The sequence below is a fragment of the Barbus barbus genome (genome assembly GCF_936440315.1).
Source record: "Barbus barbus genome assembly, chromosome: 13".
Classification (NCBI taxonomy): domain Eukaryota; kingdom Metazoa; phylum Chordata; class Actinopteri; order Cypriniformes; family Cyprinidae; genus Barbus; species Barbus barbus.
The window spans coordinates 31,300,916-31,322,510 of record NC_136741.1 but is presented as its reverse complement, the minus strand read 5'-3'; the positions used below and the strand labels follow the sequence as shown (position 1 = coordinate 31,322,510).

The 21,595-nt window shown below is 36.0% G+C and overlaps 1 protein-coding gene across 2 annotated transcripts in view; it reads right to left on the bottom strand.

Annotated features, from left to right (window-relative positions):
• LOC306879330 (ral GTPase-activating protein subunit beta-like) overlaps window positions 1-21,595 on the bottom strand; it is a 41,234-nt gene that overhangs the window by 9,939 nt on the left and 9,700 nt on the right. The window contains exons 8-21 of one of the 2 annotated variants that reach the window (XM_079432173.1): window positions 16,587-16,738; window positions 14,771-14,978; window positions 11,117-11,318; window positions 10,013-10,180; window positions 9,809-9,923; window positions 9,551-9,698; window positions 8,713-8,777; window positions 8,441-8,579; window positions 6,798-6,931; window positions 4,880-5,062; window positions 3,711-3,862; window positions 1,373-1,560; window positions 1,190-1,293; window positions 179-334 (exon numbers count right to left, since the gene is read on the bottom strand). In XM_079432173.1, coding sequence (XP_079288299.1) covers window positions 179-334; window positions 1,190-1,293; window positions 1,373-1,560; window positions 3,711-3,862; window positions 4,880-5,062; window positions 6,798-6,931; window positions 8,441-8,579; window positions 8,713-8,777; window positions 9,551-9,698; window positions 9,809-9,923; window positions 10,013-10,180; window positions 11,117-11,318; window positions 14,771-14,978; window positions 16,587-16,738 — 2,114 coding nt within the window. The remainder of the gene's footprint in view (window positions 1-178; window positions 335-1,189; window positions 1,294-1,372; window positions 1,561-3,710; window positions 3,863-4,879; window positions 5,063-6,797; window positions 6,932-8,440; window positions 8,580-8,712; window positions 8,778-9,550; window positions 9,699-9,808; window positions 9,924-10,012; window positions 10,181-11,116; window positions 11,319-14,770; window positions 14,979-16,586; window positions 16,739-21,595) is intronic. The other variant, XM_079432174.1, reaches the window with a different exon arrangement.

The window sequence follows — 21,595 nt, the reverse complement described above, 5'->3', positions numbered from 1 at the left end:
GCTTCTATAAGAAACAAAAGTTACTAAATTGTTATTAAGAGGACAGCACTTATTTCTTTCGTAACTTAATTGAATAAAAGCTCCAGCAATTATCATGATGTGAAAGCTTGATACCGTCCACATAGCAATGTCAAGTGTGTAATACTACAGCTGACACAATGTCCTGAGGCTATTTTACCTCCTTATCCACAATGTCATGGAGATCCGGGATGCTCAGGTCAGCTTTCACAAACGGAATCTTATCCACTTCCTCTGGGAACGGCCTGTGCTTGACGTTAAACCGAATCCCTACATCGTTTTTGGGAGCCGGTCGGCTTTCAGGAACAAACACTTGCTGTAGGACATAACGAGACAAAGTATAATCATAACGATGCTCATCACATGTGCTGAATGAAATCCAATACCCATTTCTTACTAATTTTGGGTGCTGATTCTAAAAAGTGCCTGTTTTGCTGGAGCCTGTCACACTTTCTCACAAAATGTGAATTTCATAACATTTTTGCTTTTGATAATCATTTGCAAGGTGAAGAAGTCAAGTGTTACTCCTAAATCAGCAGAAAAACACCAGAAATACATGAGTCCTGTCTTCATCTGAGCCAGATTACAGTGATTTGTTGAATTCTCAGTGCATTTTCACATGCATGACATTATTTGATGCCTAATCCTGAATTCAAGGTTAGAATTATGGCCGGAGACAGAAGAAAATGCAAACATGAGCCTGATCTTTTCTGCTCAAAATTACAGATTTTATGAAAAAGCTTATTTACTTCTAAACTCGTGTTTATGTTTTTTTTTTGGCATTAAATTGAGTATTAAAAAAAGATTTATCCACTACTTTGCAGGTTATAGGTTAAATTATGCATTTTAAATACTTTGTTGTGTCTTTAAAATCAAAACTTTTGACAGCTGACTGCTTTGTTATTTTGATAAATCTTCCATTTTTATTTTGCAAATTAATTTTTTTTATAAATTTTTTATAAAAGGTTTGTATTAATATTTTTGAACTCTGCATCATCAGTTTAGGTAACATTAGGCCTTTTTTGCAAATCAGCAGAATTGTCAAGATGCAGATCATTCCCAAATACTGAATCTGAGAAGCCAACATTCTCTCACATGCCATTTTAATTGCTTCTGATTGGCTACTGAAAGCACATCTACGTTCTGATTGGTGGTTGAGCTTGCGTCTTACCTTCTGATTGGCTCTTGCTCCTCGAGGCTGATGGAAGAGCTGCATTGTCCACGCGTGTCGACCAGACATGCCTCTGATTAACATGGTGACTGACGGACAGGGGTCTGCTGACACAAACACATTGATGAGAAATCAGAGTTGAAATGTACCGGAGGAATGAGAAGTGAAGCGTATCGCTCTCACTCTGCTCGTTTCCCAGCGGCTGCTCCAGCATGGCGAGAATGACGGAGTTATCCAGGACGAAGTATCTGAAGTTGCTGTGGGATGTGGAGGTGAGTCGGGAGTATTTGATCAGCGTGTCTTCATTCAGCAGACTGCAGGGCGATGCGGGGCCGCTGGGAGACGGGAACGCACCCAACACCTGCATTATACTGAAACACAGCGACACAAATCAGAGGCAGGCTTAAAGGATAAGGTCATTTCCAGAATAAAAATACTCACCCCCATATCATCCAAGATATTCATGTCTTTCATGCAAAGAAATTACGTTTTTTGAGGAAAACATTCCAGGAATTTTCTACATATAGTGGACTTGAATGGTGGCCAACGATTTCAAGGTCCAAAATGTATTTCAATGCAGCTTCAAAGAGCTTTACATGATCCCAGCCAAGGAATAAGGGTTTTATCTAGCGAAACAATCTGCCATTTTCTTCAAAAAATGTATATTTATACACCATTTAATCATGGTGTGACATAGGCATAGGTACAGACCCAGTGTTTACAAAGCGAACATGCAAAAAATGTCAAATGCCTTTTAGAAAAAAGGTAAAACAACGATGTCGGATGATTTCAAAGTTGGAGGAGAAAATGCCCTGGTGTGTCCTATTAATTGATTATTCAAACAATAAATAGCACTGAATGTCTGCGCTCAGTTTCAGATCCGTGCAGACTGCATTTATAGTTAGTTAGACGTGTAACCAACTTGAAAACCAGAGAGGTGTCTATGGGTGAAAAACGAGCAACTGTGAAGCTGAGAGAAGATGAAAAATCAATCAAACCATTGCACAAACACTGGCAATAGCAAGTACAACCATGTGGAATCTCCTGAGGAAGAAAGAAACCACTGGTGTACTAAGTAACACCTCAAACGGGTAGATCAAGGAAAACATCTGCAGCTGATGACAGCAACATTGTGACAGCTGTAAAGAAAAACCCTAAAACAGCTGTTAGTGACATCAGCAACAACCTCCAGACGGCAGGAGTGAAGGCATCACAATCTACTGTTCGCAGAAGACTTCATGAACAAAAGTACAGAGGCTACACCAGAAGATGCAAACCACTCATTAGCAAGAAGAATAGAAGACGAGCCTCAACAATTCTGGGACAAGGTTTTATGGACTGATTTTATGGACCAAAGTGATGGAAAGGCTAAAGTTTGGAGAAAGAAAGGATCTGCTCATGATCCCAAACATACAAGCTCATCTGAAATACAGTGTACACAGGTGTACATTATAGTACACATTACACAAGTAATGTAATGGCTTGGGCTTTCATCGCTTCTTCTGGGACAGGCTCATTAATATTCATTAATGATGTAACACATGATGTCAGAAGCAAAATTAACTCAGAAGTCTGCAGAAATAAGAAATATTTTGTCTGATAATTTACAGAAAGATGCAACCAAACTGATTGGGAGATCCTTCATCATGCAGCAAGATAATGACCCAAAACATAGTGCCAAAACAACAAAGGAGTTCATCAGGGGCAAGAAGTGGAAGGTTTTAGACTGACACTCAATCTCCACACTTAAACCCTGTAGAGGATGCAGTTTACCTGCTAAAGAAGAGACTGAAGGGAGTAACCCCCCAAAACTGAAAGAGGCTGCGGTGAAAGCCTGGAAAAGCTCAGACATTTCTCTCTCCCCACTCCCGGCAGTCTCTGCATCTTCATCTATGGATTGCGGCCTGCAGTTCCACTGGCCCCACTTTACACCCAGCCATGTGCTTACTTGGGGTTAAGAGAGTCCTCTCTCCTAACAGAGTCAAGAACAACCTCGGAGTTTCAAGAGATTGCAACTTCGGCCATCGAATGGAGCCATCCAGACCTTCCTCAGAAGCTTCACGGGACTCTCGTTCTCGTTGCAAGTATCCAAATGCAAGTATCGTTCCTTTCACCACAGAGGTTTGTTGTAAGCTATCGTATACTGTGCTTTGAATTAGAGAATGATGGTTCTTTCAGATGGTCAACTCAGCCTCATTTACCCCGTTTCTGTCCGGTTTCATTCATCCAGTCTCACTTACCCTTCCCATGTATCATGGATGTGTGATGTGTGTGTGTGTGTGTGTGTGTGTGTGTGTGTGTGTGTGTGTGTGTGTGTGTATGTATGTATGCATGTATGAATATATATATGGAATGTTTCCCTCAAAAAACGTATTTTCTTTGCGACTGAAAGAAGAAAAACATGAACATCTTGGATGACATGGGGGTGAGTAAATTATCAGGAATTTTTTATTCTGTAAGTGGACTTCTCCTTTAAATATCACAGGAGAGAAATGAGTGGCGGTTTATGACGGACACTCACCATGATAATGTGGCCTCAGCAGCTTCTTTGACCCTCATAGATGCCGGGTTGTGCTCTTTGTCACCTTTGCACTTCACTTCCTGTTCGCTGGTTTTGGACTTACTGCCCGAGATGCCGAGCTCGACAATTTCCAACACCTCAATCAGACAATCCTTAAAGACACAATATAAACGTATATGGCACAAGAATGTGATCACAAAATTGAACAACAACAAAAACAACAAATCTCTCTATTGTTTCAGACTTTTAAAACTTTATAAATATCCTGATATTTATGAATTTAAACATATTATACTGTTGAAAAAAAAAACAGTAAAAAATCTGGTTAAAACATTCAAGGCGTGTTTTCCACAAATTATTATTAGTTTTAATATATGCACCAATATATATATATTTATAGTATGCTACTGTTAATAAGTGTTAATAAACTACTGTTACATTTTTAAGAAATACTTTATTTATTAAGGCTGCATTAAATTGATCAAAAGTTACAGTAAAGACATTTATAATGTTACAAAAGATTTATATTTCAAATAAATGCTGTTCTTTTCAACTTTCTATTCAAAGAATCCTGAAAAATAAAATGTATCAGTTTACAAAAAAATATTGGGTAGCACAACTATTTAAAACATTGATAATAATCAGAAATGTTTCTTGAGCAGTAAATCAGTATATTAGAATGATTTCTGAAGATCATGTGACACTGAAGACTGGAGTAATGATGCTGAAAATACAGCTGCAGATCTCAGAAATAAATTACATTTTAACATAGATTCACATAGAAAACAGCTATCTGAAATTGTAATAATATTTCAAAATTTTTACTGTATTTTGAATCAAATAAATGCAGCCTTGCTGAGCAGAAGAGACTACTTAGAGGCGTGAAAACAAAGTTAAACAAGAAGCGCATGTGAATTTCACTGCAGCAAATCAAAAGTGGTATGCAATTATCACAATATTTGCATGTTTAAGCCTTAGGCAAATGTGTTTAAAATGACATTTGGCAGCAGACATAAACGGGAAGTTAAATATTGTAAAGCGGCTGCTGATATGGAAGTTTGATTACAAATCGCAAGTTTTGTTTTTGGCTTCATTACCAATCGTTGGTGCTCAAGTTTCAGCATTTACAGACTCTAAAATAGATGAAGCTGATGTCAGACGGGCCGTACCTTCTCATTGAGCATGTCGGGGTGTTCTGTGAGCCAGACGCACAAGCAGTGGAAAGCAGCGACGATCATGGAGTGCAGATCTCTGGAGTGAAGCGGAGCAGGACGACTGCACTGATACACGATATAACTGCACACGGAGCTGACGGCACGCTTACGATCCGACGACTCCACGCTCACCTTCACCTGGACAGACAAAACAAACAAACATGCATTTTACTCAGTTTGTAGACTACAAAAAGATGGAAAAGTGCTCCAAAAAGTGGAATAATTATGATTTTTCAATGTTTTTGAAAGAAGTCTCATGCTCACCAAGGCTGCATTTATTTGATCAACAAATGCAGTAAAATTGTGAAATAGTATTACAATTTAAAACAACTGTTTTCAATGTGAATTTGTTAAAATGTAATTTAATGCTGTGATCAAAACTGAATTTTCAGCATCATTACTCCAGTCTTCAGTGTCACATGATTTTTGTGGAAACTGTGATACATTTTATTTTTTTCAGGATTCACAGATGAATAGAAAGTTGAAAAGAACAGCATTTATTTGAAACAGAAATCTTTTGTAACTTTATAAATATCTTTACTGCCACTTTTGAGCAATTTAATGCATCCTTGCTAAATAAAAGCATTAATTACTTTTCTTTTTTCTTTTAAAGGGGACCCATTATGCCCCTTTTTACAAGATGTAAAATAGTCTCTGATGTCCCCAGAGCGTATATGTGAAGGTTTAGCTCAATATACCCCACAGATAAATTTTACAGCTTGTTAAAATTGCCACTTTTAGGGTATGAGCAAAAACACGCTGTTTTGAGTATGTTGCTTTAAATGCAAATGAGCTGTTGCTCCCGGAGAAGAGGGCGGAGCTTCAAGAGCTCCAGCTCTGCATTAGCAGTGCTAGCCTTTGCAAATAAACATTCCACTATTAATACAAGCCTGTTATCTTTACAGAACACTAATCAGTCTCAAAGTCAGTCATCTGATTATACTGTGCATAATACATTTGCGTTTATGAATTACACAGACGGGGAGCACGGCGGGATAAAAATAACAACATAGATGGTCTCAAGCTATCACAAACTTTATAAGTCCCACTTCTGATAATGAGCTCGACAATTTCAAGAACTCACATTGCTTTCATACGCAACTTTTAAGAACCACATTCCTATTCACGATCATTCTGGCAGCACTTGAAGGCAGCACCAGTGAAAACAGGCAGAGACAATGATAGCTTTAGCAATACGCCTTACAGAGTGCCAAGAAGCTCTTTCAGAAAGGCAATTTGGAAAACAAACGCATTATACTTACTTTGTCTAGAGCTGACTTTCGTACACAAAGCGTTGGTATTAATTCCTAAACATATAGGGGACGTTACAGATTTTTTCCGGGATATTTCCTTCGAAAATGAAATTTAACCACAGTGTCCTCGGTTCAGATGAGGGGAGATTATGGAGACTCCTATGTTCATTAGTGCATCCCAAAACACAACACTTGTAAAGCCTCTTTGGTGCATAATAGGTCCCCTTTAAGTCATACTGACCTCAAACTTTTCAATGGCAATGTATCACACTTTCCAAAAAAATACGAAGCAGAGGAATGGTTTTCAACATATAACAATAATTAGAAATGTTTCTTGAGCAGCAAATCAGCATATTAGAATGATTTCTGAAGGATCATGTGACACTGAAGACTGGAGTAATGATGCTGAAAATTCAGCTGCGCATCACAGAAATAAATTACATTTTTAAAATATATTCACATAGAAAACTTTTTTTTAAAAATCAAAATTTTTAATGTATTTTTCACTAAATAAATGCAGTCTTGGTGAGCAGAAGAGACAAAAATTATTGCAATTGTAGATCCACTGGCTATAAACGTATATATAAAATATAAATGTGAAGCTGATTTTGTCAGCGTACCTTGGCGAGGCCGGCCAGCAGCTCGAGGGCGGCCAGTGAGATGCTCATGTCGAGTCTCCACTGAGAGTTGAGTCTCTGGGTGAGCAGGTGGATGCTGCGGATCAGCAGCCCGGCCGCTGTGTCTGTGTGGAGAGCTGGGATATAACACACAGCACGCCACAGACAGCGGGTTAGTAACACACACACGCACACCAGACGCAAGCCAGGCACAGATGCAGTCGTGAGACAGTCATGTGACGGCAGCCGTAAACCATACACATGAACGCAGACGAGCACAAGAACATGTTATCACTCGCTAGTCACAGACACGGATGATCTAATCTAGAGAAATCATAATAACAAGCCACGTTAATATTCATCTGACATCATGCTTTGAAAATAAACAGAAGCATTCATTATACAGAACAGAAACTGGTTAAAGACATTACACGTGAGCCACACTTTAAAAAAATATCCATTCACATTCACTTGCAGACAGGCATTTTAAAATGTCCAGTGATGGAGCATCATTGCACTGCATTTTTAGTCATGTTATTGTGTTGTTTTATTGTTTTTAGTCTGCTTTGTAATGTGCCTTTATCTTGTTGTATAGCACACCGGTCAACTTTGATTGTGTTTAATGGTGCTATATAAATAAAATTGACATTAAATGCACCATCAACATGTTTGACAAACACCATGCTATTTCTACAAACATGCATGACACCACATTCTTCGGATGCACTTCATAAATGCTATAAAAATAAAAACACAACTACCCGTCTGGGCCTCTTCATTTTTGGGTGATACTTGGTCAAGTCACCTTTATTTATATAGCGCTTTTAACAATGCAAATTGTGTCAAAGCAACTGCACAATATCAAAAAAGGAAAATAGTGCGTCAATAATGTAAAATGACAAGATTAAACACTTAATTTTCACTTGGTACCTTCACGGTCAAAAGTGACCAAAACCTTAAAATGAAAGCTTTTTTTTTTTTTTCAGAAAAATCAATGTAATGTATTCTTGCTCAACAATACTTTTTGATTATATATTACAATTTGGAGATTTTATGATACTATGCAATATTCATAAATAATTTTATGAGCTCTTTTTTTTCCACGTACAAAGTTTTTTCAAAGGTACTAAGCGTTACTTTTTAATTTTTTGACCCTTTAACATATCCGAATCATGTCTATGATTTTTTGTGTTCACATATCTAATGCGAAAAAAGTCACAGATTAAGCTAAATTGAAAAAAAATTCAAACTCAAAAAATTCAAAATGTTAATTTTTTCCATCAGTTCTGACTGAAGAGGCCCTAGACAAAAAAAATGGGTATTGTTTACATATTGGCTAGTTTATGATACATTTAAGGTGGTTTTATTATGTTGTATGCTTTCACTGAACGGAAAGAGCAGCAAGAATGTTCTCCAAAATGTCTTGGGCTCCACAAAAAGAGGTTTGTATGGTAAACGTGAACGCATTGGCATTTCTGGAATAATTAAATAGGTGAAATCTTATTGAGCTTTTACATTTATGCATTTAGCAGACACTTTAATGCAAAGCGACTCACAAAAGAGGAACAAAAGCAATTCCTCAAAGTTAGAGGTTCAAACGGCTCTAATGCATTGGTCAGTTGTGCACAGTGTCCCTCTGGGCTTACCGTAGTCCCTCAGCAGGGCCTGCGCGGGGCGTTCGCTGTCTGGAGTCGTAGCCTCGGAGCTGCCTGCGCTAGTGTTGCTGATGCCGCTGTTATTGCGACTGTGGCTCTTAGCCAGAGAATGGCTTCCATCCACGCTGCCCTACACAGAGCAAAGACACAATGGCATTTTTAATTGGTGAACTGTGATTGCTCTACATCTGCATATCACCTTACTGACAATTCAAATCTACTTCAAGCTCTCTCTGAGTTCATAAATAAATAGAAAATCATACCACTTCAGCTTGAGCACCAACAGACTCCAACAGAGCCGAATCCTGGACGATATTCAGCATTGCCGCTGTAAAAACAGACACGCATGCAATTGATATCTTATCACTATTAAATGTGCAAAAATCAACAACTCAAATCAATACTGTTTTTATGGCTTACTGCTTCTATTAAAATCATTTAATAAAAATAAAAACATTTTTTAAATTACATAATTAATATTTAAATAAATATGATTAATTAGCTTTTAACAACAACAAAACAACAATAATAATAATAATGATTATTATTAACATTTTGTATTCTAAAATAATATAAAATATTGGTATAATTAACTATTATAAACTAACGTAAGAATAATCATTATTATCATTATGTTAATATAATTAAATATTAATATAGTTAATTCGTTTTTATAAAATAATTTAACAATAATAATAATAACTAATTATAACTAACAATAATAATTACACTTTTTGAATATAACAATATAAAATATTAATATGGTTAATTAGCTTTTAAAAAATATTGTAACAACAACAACAACAATAATATGATTATTATTAATATTATTTTATATTCTAATGTAATAATATTAAATATTAGTATAATTCACTTTTATAGAACAATTTAATAATAAAAAATAATAACAATAATTTTTAAATATAATAAAAAATATTAAAACTGTTAATTAGCTTAACTAATGGCTGTTGAACATTTATATATGAGTTCAGTCACAAGTTTGTGTATATCAGGTATCAAGGGTTTGAACAAGGCTCATCCAATCAGGTTTAGAGCCTGAACTATGTTTACAATATTTCAGTAACATGTCCATTTCAGTACCTAGTATCATCTGTGTATTGATCGAATCTGTCTCTGTTTGCAGGGCGCCAATCAAAATATTGACCAATCGCAGCTTCAGGGAGAGGAAGGTGACCGCCTTGTCATGAAGAGAGTTGTCATCATTGCTGAATTTCCCTTCCAACAGAACCTGCAAATGCAATTAGAAAAGCACAGCCTATTAAATTTGTATTTTTATCTCAGAAAATTAAGTTACGGACAAAATGACTAAATGCTAATCCCAGATCTGAAGCTTTTCACCTCTGATTTGACGTTGCCGAAGTGGTGAGGAAAAGGAAGCATGGACAGCAGGATATGGATGGAAGCTCTTCTCAGCTCAGTGGGGTTCACATATGACTTAAACTTAGACAACTCTCTGTCGACGCAGAATAAACATGCATTAAAAATTGAGTGCGTAGGCATATTTTGGATCCGATTTCTCAGAAATCAGAAAGCACTGCTCACCGATCCGGTAGGATGGTCTCCAGTGCAGATATGAAGTAAGGAACCACAACATTGATCCCTTTGAGATCGGAGCAGAACAGAGCCGAAGAGTTGAGGATGATGCTGGCTAAAACCGGCCTGCAAATGAAGTCCGATATCTGAAGACCCTGGATGAGGACCATGTAGAACCTGACAGAACCATCAGATACAGAACAGAGGTTCATTTGTTTGGTTACACTAGCGCTCAAAAGTTTGGAATAATTACTTATGCTTCCAGAGGTTGCATTTATTTAGGCAAAAATACAGAAAAAATTTGAAATATTATTATAATTTTAAATAACTGTTTTCTGTGTGAATACATGTTAAAATGTAATTTATTTCTGTGATCTGCAGCTGTATTTTCAGCATCATTACTCCAGTCTTCAGTGTCACATGATCTTCAGAAATCATTCTAATATACTGATTTGCTGCTCAGTTATTATCAATTATTACTGGTGCTCGATTATTAATAATGGCTCTTAATACTACAAATGTTGAGCAGTTGTTCTGCTTCATATTTTTGTGGAAACTGATATTTCTTTCAGGATGTTTTGATGAATAGAAAGTTCAAAAGAACAGCATTTAAAAAAAAAATAGAAATACTGATAACACTTCAATTCTTTATGTATAATGCATTAAAGGTCATCATAATGTACATTGTGATGCATTATATTTTTTCATAAATAACTAAGTTAAAATGCATAATAATATTTGAAGGTTTGTTTTTCATGTGCTTTAATGCATTGCACTTTCTAAAGATGTAACAATAAATATCTAGTTATTATAATGTATTATAACAGTGGTTACAGTTTTTCATGAGATCATGCAATGCTTTATAAGGTGCATTTCATGCCATATGTAATGCATTAAAACTACTTTTACAATGCATTAAAGTGTTACTAAAAATTTTATAACATAAATGTCACTTTATTGTCTCCTTGGTGAATAAAAGTATTAATTTCTTTCAAATAAATCCAGCCTTGGTGAGCAAAAGAGACTTCTTTCAAAAACATTACAAATATTCTAACTGTTGAGTAGTAGTGTAATGAGTGAGGAGGTGATTGGTTGGGAACAGCTGGTGATTACCTGGACAGGTACACTGGAAGTATGTCCTCTCCTGTCTTCTTACTGCAGAAGATCCTGCACAGCGTCCCACACGCTTCAGCTCGACCCGACTCGTAATTATCGGGAAACTCATTGGCGTCGAACATGGGGTTGGACACCATGGTGTCCGTGGACATCTGAGAGCCTTTACGTCTCAGTTCAACTCCAGCTTGAGTCGCCAGGGCTGAGAGAGAGAGAAAGAGAGACGGGAAGGAGAGACACAAACGCAAACACTCAGTGACGCTTTACATGCGAACCGCTGGAGGCCATGACAGGGATTACCGACAAAGAGATCTTCAGACCGGCAGAGGAGTGAAAAATGCCCAATCATTTGCTCTAATCTGCTAAATGCGACTGTAAGATGTTATAAACATTAACATCATGATTTTCTGTAAAACTGCTTTTAAATATATTTGAATTGATTGAATTGTAGTTTTATTTTTTAATATATAAAATATTATAGTTGATTATTTTTTTAAATAATGTAATTATAATAACAGCAATAATAATATTTTTCTAATATAATACAAAATCATAAAATTAATTGGCTTTAAAAAAATATTGTAATAATAATAATAATTATTATTATTTTTATTACATCAAAATACACTTCACATAGGTCAAAACCTGTAATGCCATCACAAGCATGCTGTTAAACAGTTTTAGCTTGATCTTTAGGTCAATAGCAATAATTACTGGATAAATTTCATTATTACAAAATATGTAGATGGATCGAAACGACTCAACTTTAAATGCATATGACATTTAAGGAAAATAAAAAAGTTGGACATTCTAATAATTAAATGTTAATTTTTCAAATATTTACAATACTGGCCAAACGTTTGGAATAATTTTTTGGGGAATAATTAACCAATATTGAATTTATTGAATTAAAAATACAGTAAAAAATTATGAAATATTATTAGAATATAAGAATACATGTTAAAATGTAATTTATTTCTGTGATCAAAGCATCATTACTCCAGTCTTCAGTGTCACATGATCCTTCAGAAATCATAATAATATGCTGATTTGCTGCTTAAAAATATTTTTTAAATCTTAATTATTCCAAACTTGTGATTTAAATACTAAGTGAAACCTATGAAAGTGAAAAAGTCACTGCATTTAACCGTTATTAAATATTATTCATCATTTGTAGTTATAAATATTCACGTTACAGAAGATGTATCCTTCCACAAGAGTTTATTACATGTGTTTGACAGGATATCTGCATAATTTCATTTGCGGTAGGAAGCGAGAGCTAATCTAATGGGTCTTTTGCTTCAGCAGCACGTTTGTATCTATTTGGAGGAAACCATCTTTTTCGGATCACGCAAATGTTTGTGAGCGAGAACAGAACACGCTGTTCAACATCTCCTGGTCAGTCTCCCTGTTATCAGAGCATGTCAGTTGGATTTCATGTCAGACAGACGTTGATTAAAGGCCAATTTCTATAGTCCAGCATCCTAAATTAAGACAATAAGGCACAATATGGCTGAAACAAACTGCACCAACAACCACGACATGCAGAAATATCCATACAAAAACATAAAAAGAACCAATGAAAACTGAGGAAATTAATCAAACGCTAACAGAAAAAACAAAAGCTGCCAAATAAACGCTGGGCAAAAACTCAAAATAAGATTGGTTGGTGTGTTTCTTTGGAGAAGATCAGTTAGTAGAGGTCCTTCAGGAGATGGTATGGGTAGGAACTGGTTTTAATGATGGCGGGTAAGTTGAATCAAGGAGACGGATCAAGCGCAACAAACATTCTCGGGTCACGTGATGCTCGGAAAACATCGGCCCACCTCAGGATCCTGAATATTTGTTGCAGTTGAGCCAATGAGATTTGGGCAGCAGTCAAAACACTCCCCGGACCTTTAACTCAAGCAGTTTATGCGCAAGTCTCTTGCCCCAAGAAAACAAGTACTGCAACAATGGACGAGTGACAGTGTCAACGAAAGAAAACCAAAATGATTGAAGTAAACAAACTGAAATGAACCAAATAACTGCAACTGGTAAAGCTTGTGTTCCTACTTACAAGATTTATAAGAAAGAAGAATTTGGAAAAATGTTGCTGCAAGATAACAGAGATAAAATGGAAACAAATCAAAGAACAGCAGTAGAGTTCAGTAAACTATTCAGACGTTTCGTTCTGCTTCTGTGCTTTTAAAGACACAGGGAGACCATTATAAAGAGTTTCAGTTACCCATCATGCAAAATTGAAAACTGAACAAAAACAATGCAAGTGAAGAAAAGATGTACGCAATGCTATTAACAACTTCACAGAATGATTTCAACCCATTCATTACATAGAAAATAAGACTAGATTGACTAGATTCTCAACAGTGTGATACATAAATACTGTCCAGGTGGAAACTAACCATGTTAGAAAGCTGAATGTTAATATAAATCTACTTTCTCTTAACATACAAGTGTAAAAACAAATCTGATTGACCAATTTCATATTTGCCTGATGACTATCATGTCCAGTTAAAGGAATAATTAACAATAAAAATGAACATTTTCTGAAAACATTCAATCACTTGCTCAGCAATGGATGCTCTGCAGTGAATGGGTGCCGTCAGAATGAGAGTCCAAACAGCTGATAAAAACATCACAATAATCCACACCACTCCAGTCCATCAGTTAACATCTGGAGAAGTGAAAAGCTGCGTGTTTGTAAGAAACAAATCCATCATTTACACATTTTTAACTTCAAACCATTACTTCTGGCTAAAACATTGGTCAATAATCTATAATATTGATATAATAAAGTGCATCTCCTGTTGTCTCTCATATTAAAGTCCAGCCACATATTTGTTTAGAGCTGTTTTGGTTTGTAAACGCTGCTTGATCTGTGCAGATTTCTCTCCTGATTCAGACCAGACCACTTTTTCACTGAAGGAAGTGTTTTTATGGATTATGGACTCGTATTTTAACTAAAAGCAAAGGTTTGAAGTTAAAAAGGTCTTAATGATGGATTTGTTTCAGCTTTTGTCTTCTCCAGATGTTAACTGATGGACTGGAGTGGTGTGGATTATTGTGACGGCACCCATTCACTGCAGAGCATCCATTGCTGAGACACTGATGCAGTGCTACATTCCTCCAAATCTGATGAAGAAACAAACTCATCTACATCTTGGTTGACCTGAAGGTAAGCACATTTTCATTTTTGGGGTGATCTATTCCTTTAATACAAGTGCTTGCACCAGTTTCAAAATCCATTGACAAATTTATCAATGGACAGACCTTGGTGTTGTTTATGCCATGCTCCACTGTTTGAGCTACAGGAATATAATTTGCTGTTATTAAACTGAATAATAAATGCAATTTAAGCTCTCTATGTGTGGCAAATCAGGTCAGGATGTTCATGTACAAATATTAAAATACATTAACATTAAACCTCTCTAGATTTGCAAGATCTCAAAATTCTGACTGATTTTTTCACAGCATCTACACTAGTGTAACAACACTGGAGACGATCCCTGAATGTTGTACAATCTTGCAGGTAGGAATATTTTATAAAAGAAAAGAAAATAAAACACCCTCACCAAGTAAAATAAGTAGAGAAATGAAAAACAAATGAAAACAGGGTGAGCGTAGTACTGATTATAACACGTATCACGGTCTTACCGGTCATGCTGCTGTCTCTGCTCAGGCCGGAGTGGAGTTTACAGTGAACCAGCGCAGCGTCAAACAGCCACTGGCCAAACAAATTGAGCACACTGTTGACCTTCGGCCGGGTCGGGGCCGGAAGCGGCCGCGGCTCGGAGCTCGTCTGGTTTGGGCTGGAGAGCGGGGATGTGGATGACGGCTGGTGCGACACTTTGGTCTGACCAGTCTGTGGAGTGGAGAGTAAATTACATGGGTTTTTAGAAGTCAACAATGAATATTGCGAATTAATGTGAAGCATTTGAGTGAAACAGGATAATAAACAAAAATACAGCTGCAAGCAGCGACTATCAGGGTTTGAGCGCTTTAAGGGACTTAAGCACATATGAAAAAAGACATTACGTATTATTTAGCAAGCCTGTAACCACCTAAATCAATGATTGAAAAAAATCATTTTTGGCAAATCCATGTAAATTTACCACAGAAATATGATTTTTAACATTTATGACTGTTATAGCACCACCTATGCTCGGATCGGAGGAGTTCGCAAATAAATAATGTCAAATATTTAAAGAGCAATTTGATCAGTGGTCCTACAGGCAAAGTTGTTCAGAACGAGGAGATTGATCGTACTACATGAAGATCTAGTGTATGCAGGAATATATTAAAATTTTTTGCAATTTGAGGTCATTTACCATAGAAAAATATTGTTTTTGAAGCCATTTTAACTGTTATAACGCCACCTATGGTCCGATCTCTGTGAAACTTTGCATGCTTGTTTAGAATCATCTGTCACATGTTCTCACCTAGTTTCATAAAGGTTTGAGTTTGTGTTTAGGATTTATAGGCTTTTGGGTATATTTGGACATACCCCTTTTCTAAATGACCATGTTATAGCTACCTATATGCTCCTCCAATCCGAGCATAGGTTGAACTTGAACAACTTTGCCTGTAGGACCACTGATCAAATTGCTCTTTAAATATTTGACATTATTTATTTGCGAACTCCTCCAATCCGAGCATAGGTTGAACTTGAACTAAAGGGTAAAGTTCAACTTTTTTTTATTTTGACAATTATTGACCTAGACAGTCCAGAGAATTGTACTGCAGTGTTTTTTTTTTCAACTTCTCAGTTTTTTACAACTTCTCAATCGTTTAACAAATGATTTGCTTGACAGCAGTGGTTCTAGAGGCAAAGTTGTCCAGAATGAGGAGGTCTATCATATGATATGAATATTGTGTGCATGTGTGAAAAAGCGTGCAATATACAATTGTTTACGCCCTTGAAAAATGCTATATTGCCTCTCAGTGGCCGATTTTTTTCAAATTTCTCACAGACCTTTAGAGCCATTTGTCAAACAGGCCCACCAAGTTTTGGTCCAATCGACCTCCGTTGACCTTGACTAATAGGTGCTCAAACTTCAATGGCAGCCATGTTTTTTGAGATATGCAAATGTCCTTATAGTCACTTGTGGCACTTTGGACTATGACACTGCATGCCAATTTTCACGTCGATCGGACAAACGTTTGCGTAGTTATAGCCATTTTTATGTTTTTGTTCCCTCTTATAACGCCACCAAGTGGCCAAGCTCCACGACGATTTAGGAGTTATGAGCTATTTTGTACTTTTGATCGTTGTAGCACTACTAGCTGTGAGTACTACCATCCCTCCAAGTTTCAAGTCTCTACATCTTATGGTTTGGTCTGCCTGATCAGTTTCAGGTGGAGATCGATGATCCTTGGCCATTCAAACAAATACTATAAGGTTTCAGGGCTCAGCGTTCGAATCCCCAAAAAGAATAAGGCAAGGCAGAGCTTCTGTTTTTTATGGTCGTACCGTTGAGGTTTTGCTGGTTGTCTTGGCAACAGCGGTGGGGCGGTGCCTGCGGTTGTGAGGGGGTGTAGTGTTGGTTATTGTTGGGGGCGTCGGCATACTGAGCCGATTGACAGGTGTGGGCGGAGCACTGTCTGACCGATGGCGGGAAATACCTGAGAGACAAATCAAACAGGTGGAGAAGCAAGAAAACCAAAGAATTAGAACCAACGACACATCAGAGATCACATCTGGACACTTGTTCAGCCATAAAGCACCTGCCAAAATGCCTAACTTTTATTTAACTGCAGGACAATATCTCAGCAGATCCATTTCAGCCCTAAAATATGAGAAAAAGCAAAATGAAAGAGGCTTTTCATATGTTGTGACATCAGACAATTAAACGTCAGATGCTTCTTGGATTTTGCCATTTCAGCATCATCGGCAAGGCCAAACAATTCAGCTCTGTGAAACACAATCACTAAACAAAAAAGCAAATCTTGATACAGGCTGTATAACACATATTCTGAACCCATTGTTGCATAAAATGAACATGTATATCCATGATGCTTCATGGCGAGTACTGATTGGGTCAGTAGTGCAAGATTCACCAACTTTAAAGGGATTATTCACCCAAAAATAAAAATTCATCATCATTTACACTCCTTCATGTTGTTCTAAACCTGTATGACTTTCTTTCTGTGGAACACCATCAAGTTTTCACTTCAAAAATGTCAAATGCCATTGGTTCTCACAAGCTAAGAAGGTGCCAACAAATAAAGACTTAAATATAGTGCACAGATACATGGACCAACTTCATAGCTTTTAGTCCTGATCACTGTCTGCTGTTATAGTATGTAAAAGAGCAGCGTAAACATTCTGCTAAACATCTCCTTTTGTGCTCCACTGAAAAAGGAACGTCACATGGGTTTGAATCGTCATGTTGGTGAGTAAATGATTTTCATTATCGGGTGAATTATTCCTTTAATCCACGCAATAATCTTGAATTCAAACACAGATGTCCCTCGCATTACGAGCATTCATTTCACTCATTTCTTCTTGAAGTTACAGATTGAGAAAAAATTAACTAGAATGGACAATAATGTTATATAATTAGATTTTTCTTTTGCAAACGATATTAATAAAAAGGCAGACAAGGTTAGAAAGAATGCTGCATCCTAATTCTAATAATTTTCTCCCATAACTATAAAGTATTGTGTGTTAAGTTCTAATTGATAATTCATTAATAATGCATTTTATTTAAAGGTGCCTTTAAAACACTCAAGGACACCATACCATTGAATGATAATAAATAAAAAGTACAATAAACCAACGACTGTTTAACATTAAGACTCATTTTGAGCTCATGACTGAGTTTTGCTTATAAGGCGAGGGACACCTGTTCACAGCATTTCAAAACTTTTCATTTCAAAACCACTAGAGACAAAGACATCAGTATCAGTGCTGCATTTCCATACAGTATCCCAGCTCAGCTGCTGATTGGCAGTAAATCCTGAAACCCCTGCATTCAAATTTGGTTATTTGCCTAAAATCTGTGAACATACTGATTGGCTGGCAAAGGAAACCGATCTCCCTCTTAACATCCTATGGTCCAGAAAGCTCCACAGACATTTAAACCGAAAGAGTTTATTGATTGTTGCTTGTAAGTGGAAAGCTGATATTTTAGAGCCATTTGATCATGTATATCTCCACCTCACAGATGGGATATTAAAGACCCCATATTAAAGAAACATGAAGTTGGAGCAGGACATCAAAGGCCTGGTCGCCTGTTTTCAAATAACCAATAGCCTTTATCTTATGTCAAAATCAAACTGACTGATTATGACTCAAATTACATAAACGACATCCACTTCCTAGATGGCTGAGAAATAAAGTGCACAATGAAGATCTGTAATTTACAGATGACATTTTCTTTAAGAGAGAATTTAATTGGACAAACAAATTATGATATATATATATATATATATATATATATATATATATATATATATATATATATATATATATATATATATTTATTTTTTTAAGAAAGATTTTTACATTTTAAATTTGACATTTAATCATTTAGGAGACGCTTTTATCCAAAGAGAATTGCACATGAGGATAATAGAAAATGCTTTTTTAATGAATAAATAAATAAATATAAATGTAAAATTACATTTTTTATTTTATTTTAAAATTTTACACACACACACGTGTGTTTTGTGGCATAATCTAGAATTAAATGATCCCAAAGCTACAGACAGCAGCTAAATGTCACATTTTAATTTCATGAGGTCTATAAATCTAAGTGCCATTTAAAAGCCAGTTTGATTTTGTTTCTAAACAAAGAACAGCTGGAACAGAGGCAGACTGGATACCAACCAATAAGTATGCTCACATTCATTCTGGGCAACGATTTACTCTTGCATGGGAGCAAAAACAAGGCAATTAACGATGGATAATTGATTTGCACAACACACAGGGATTTTTGATCTAAAAGTGTTTGAGTATGAACCAAACACCTCGCAAAATCTACAATCCTCATCAAACTCCCCCTTGATTAGTCAGAGGCGCGTTATCAAATACCATAAGATGGGAGTCTGTCTCGAAAATTGTTCCGAGATACAGCAACACCTGGGGAAAAAAATGGGATTACACAGTAACCTCAAAAAGGAAGAATTACAAAGTACATTATGAACAATTTTAGAAACTCCAACTAGGAAATGATGTTTATTTCTGTCCATAATCAGGATGACCTCCAGAATCAGTGTGTTGGGTAGTTAAGCCCACTGTTAGTCACTAACTGATTGGGTTTGGACAGGTTTAGTGTACCTATAGAGGGAAGTCTGTCTCGAATATTGCTCCTAGACACTGTGACCCCTGAGGAAACATAAAACAAGACCGCTGAAGAAATGTTAGAAATTGATATGGACACAACATGTCAGGCTACTGTGAACAAACCACTGAGCATGTGCAGTTATGATTAAAAACTATCACAATTAACTAAACCGAGATGTGACAGTCTGGTCACAGACCGTGGAAGGCCAGACATTTAGCTCGCTATATTCATTCTCAGGACACATTTTGACTACACATTCAACAGCAGACAGAAACGTCTCATATTGTCTGTATGAACAAATTAAACAAATTAAGCTTATTTTCTATTCAGTTTAAATTCTGATTCTAAATGCCTGAACATGCTTGAACTTATAATTAAACCAAAAATCCATTAAACCAGACTGTGCTCTGCTTTCAGAATGAAGTAACAGCCACAATGTAGTTTATAGATTGACTTATTGCCCTTTTTCTATCGAAATGGTGCTGATGCTCAACAATAACGACCGAGTCAAACATGCAGGGTTTCTGCAGATATGAACAAGTTAAATTTAAGACCTTTTTAATACCACCTTATATGAAATTTAAGATGTAATGGAACTATAATGGAAAATCCACATTATAGTACATACATATAAGTAATATTTAATGTGTTTAATGTAAAAATAAAACAAAATATCATCGCTGTCATAAATTATATTACTATGATATACTGTGAACTTTTCATATCAGCAGAAAATATTCCATATACAAAATATCCCCACAAATGTACTGCATCACCAAGATTTTTGGTGGTGTAAACTATTTATTCTGAAGCAATATTTTCAGTGTTCTATCAGTTTTTACATACTTAAATCTGCATATTTTTATTTACCTTTACAAAGACCTTTTTCAACCTTTTTAAATGTATGCGTCATCTTTCATGTCAAATTATTACAATTAATCAATAAATTGTAACAGTAACTACCGCGAGGGGGGGGGGTCATTAGTAAACAGTCATTAGGTCCGTCAGACTGAAAAATATATTTTAGCGGTAATGTGACCAAAAAATTTTAAGACCTACTGAATCTGAATTTAAGACATTTTAAGACTTTTTAAGGACCCGTGGACACCCTGATATCTCACGTTGAAATTGTTGTTCACAAGTCTTACTCCTAGTTTTGAGAACATATTTTAACAACCTAAGTAAATTAATGCAGCTACTTTATGATCACAAACTGGCTTTGATGTAACGAGTTTAAGATTTTGAAAGAATCATTTTTTGCTCATCAAGACTGCATTTATTTGATCAAAAAATTAAAAATTGTGAAATATTATTACAATTTAAAATAGCTGTTTTCTATGTGAATTTACTGTAAAATGTAATTTATTTCTGTGATCAAAGCTGTATTTTCAGCATCATTACTCCAGTCTTCAGGAGTTCATCAAATGGACCTAGATCACCACAAGCAACATCATGCACTTGCAGAGCAGTTACCAGCACCATGTCAGTGTAAAAAAGGGCTAAGAGTGCTAATGATAAGAGAACAGCACAGTTATACGAGTACCAGAAGAGGGCAGAGTTTCACGACACTCGAGTTTCTTACAAACAGCAACACCTAGAAATGGAAAAACAGTCAAAGCCAGTGTTCATACATCACTGCGACTGAGATTCAAACAGAAATCACATTACAAACACTAAAACAACATCTGAGATCATTGGATGACTGCTGTTTTAACATCATGTCAGCCTCCTTGACTATTTCCATGCTAAGTAACAAGTTGAAATTAGGAGTGGGCGATATGGCAAAAATATCTTTTTTTTTTTTTTTTCAGAAAATCACGATTTTATCACGATTCTTTGTCATGCTGGTTTTACTATTTTGTCTGAGCATTACAGCCAAACTAATTTCCCTATTATAAAGACAAAGCCTTTCAAGGTAACAAAATATAAAAAAAGAATGGCGGATATTTAGGCCAAAGTGGGTGAAGATAAAAATCTGTGTCATTATTTTATCTTTGTTATTAAAAAATAAGAACAAAGATACACATTACAAATACACATAATATACAAATAAAACAAACAGTGCTTTATTTTTAGGTACAATAGGTGTATTTAGCAGGAGCGTTCAAGAAATTGAATGAACAAATATAAGAATAAAACACTATATAGATTGATTCCTATTAAAGGAACACTCCACTTTTTTTTGGAAATA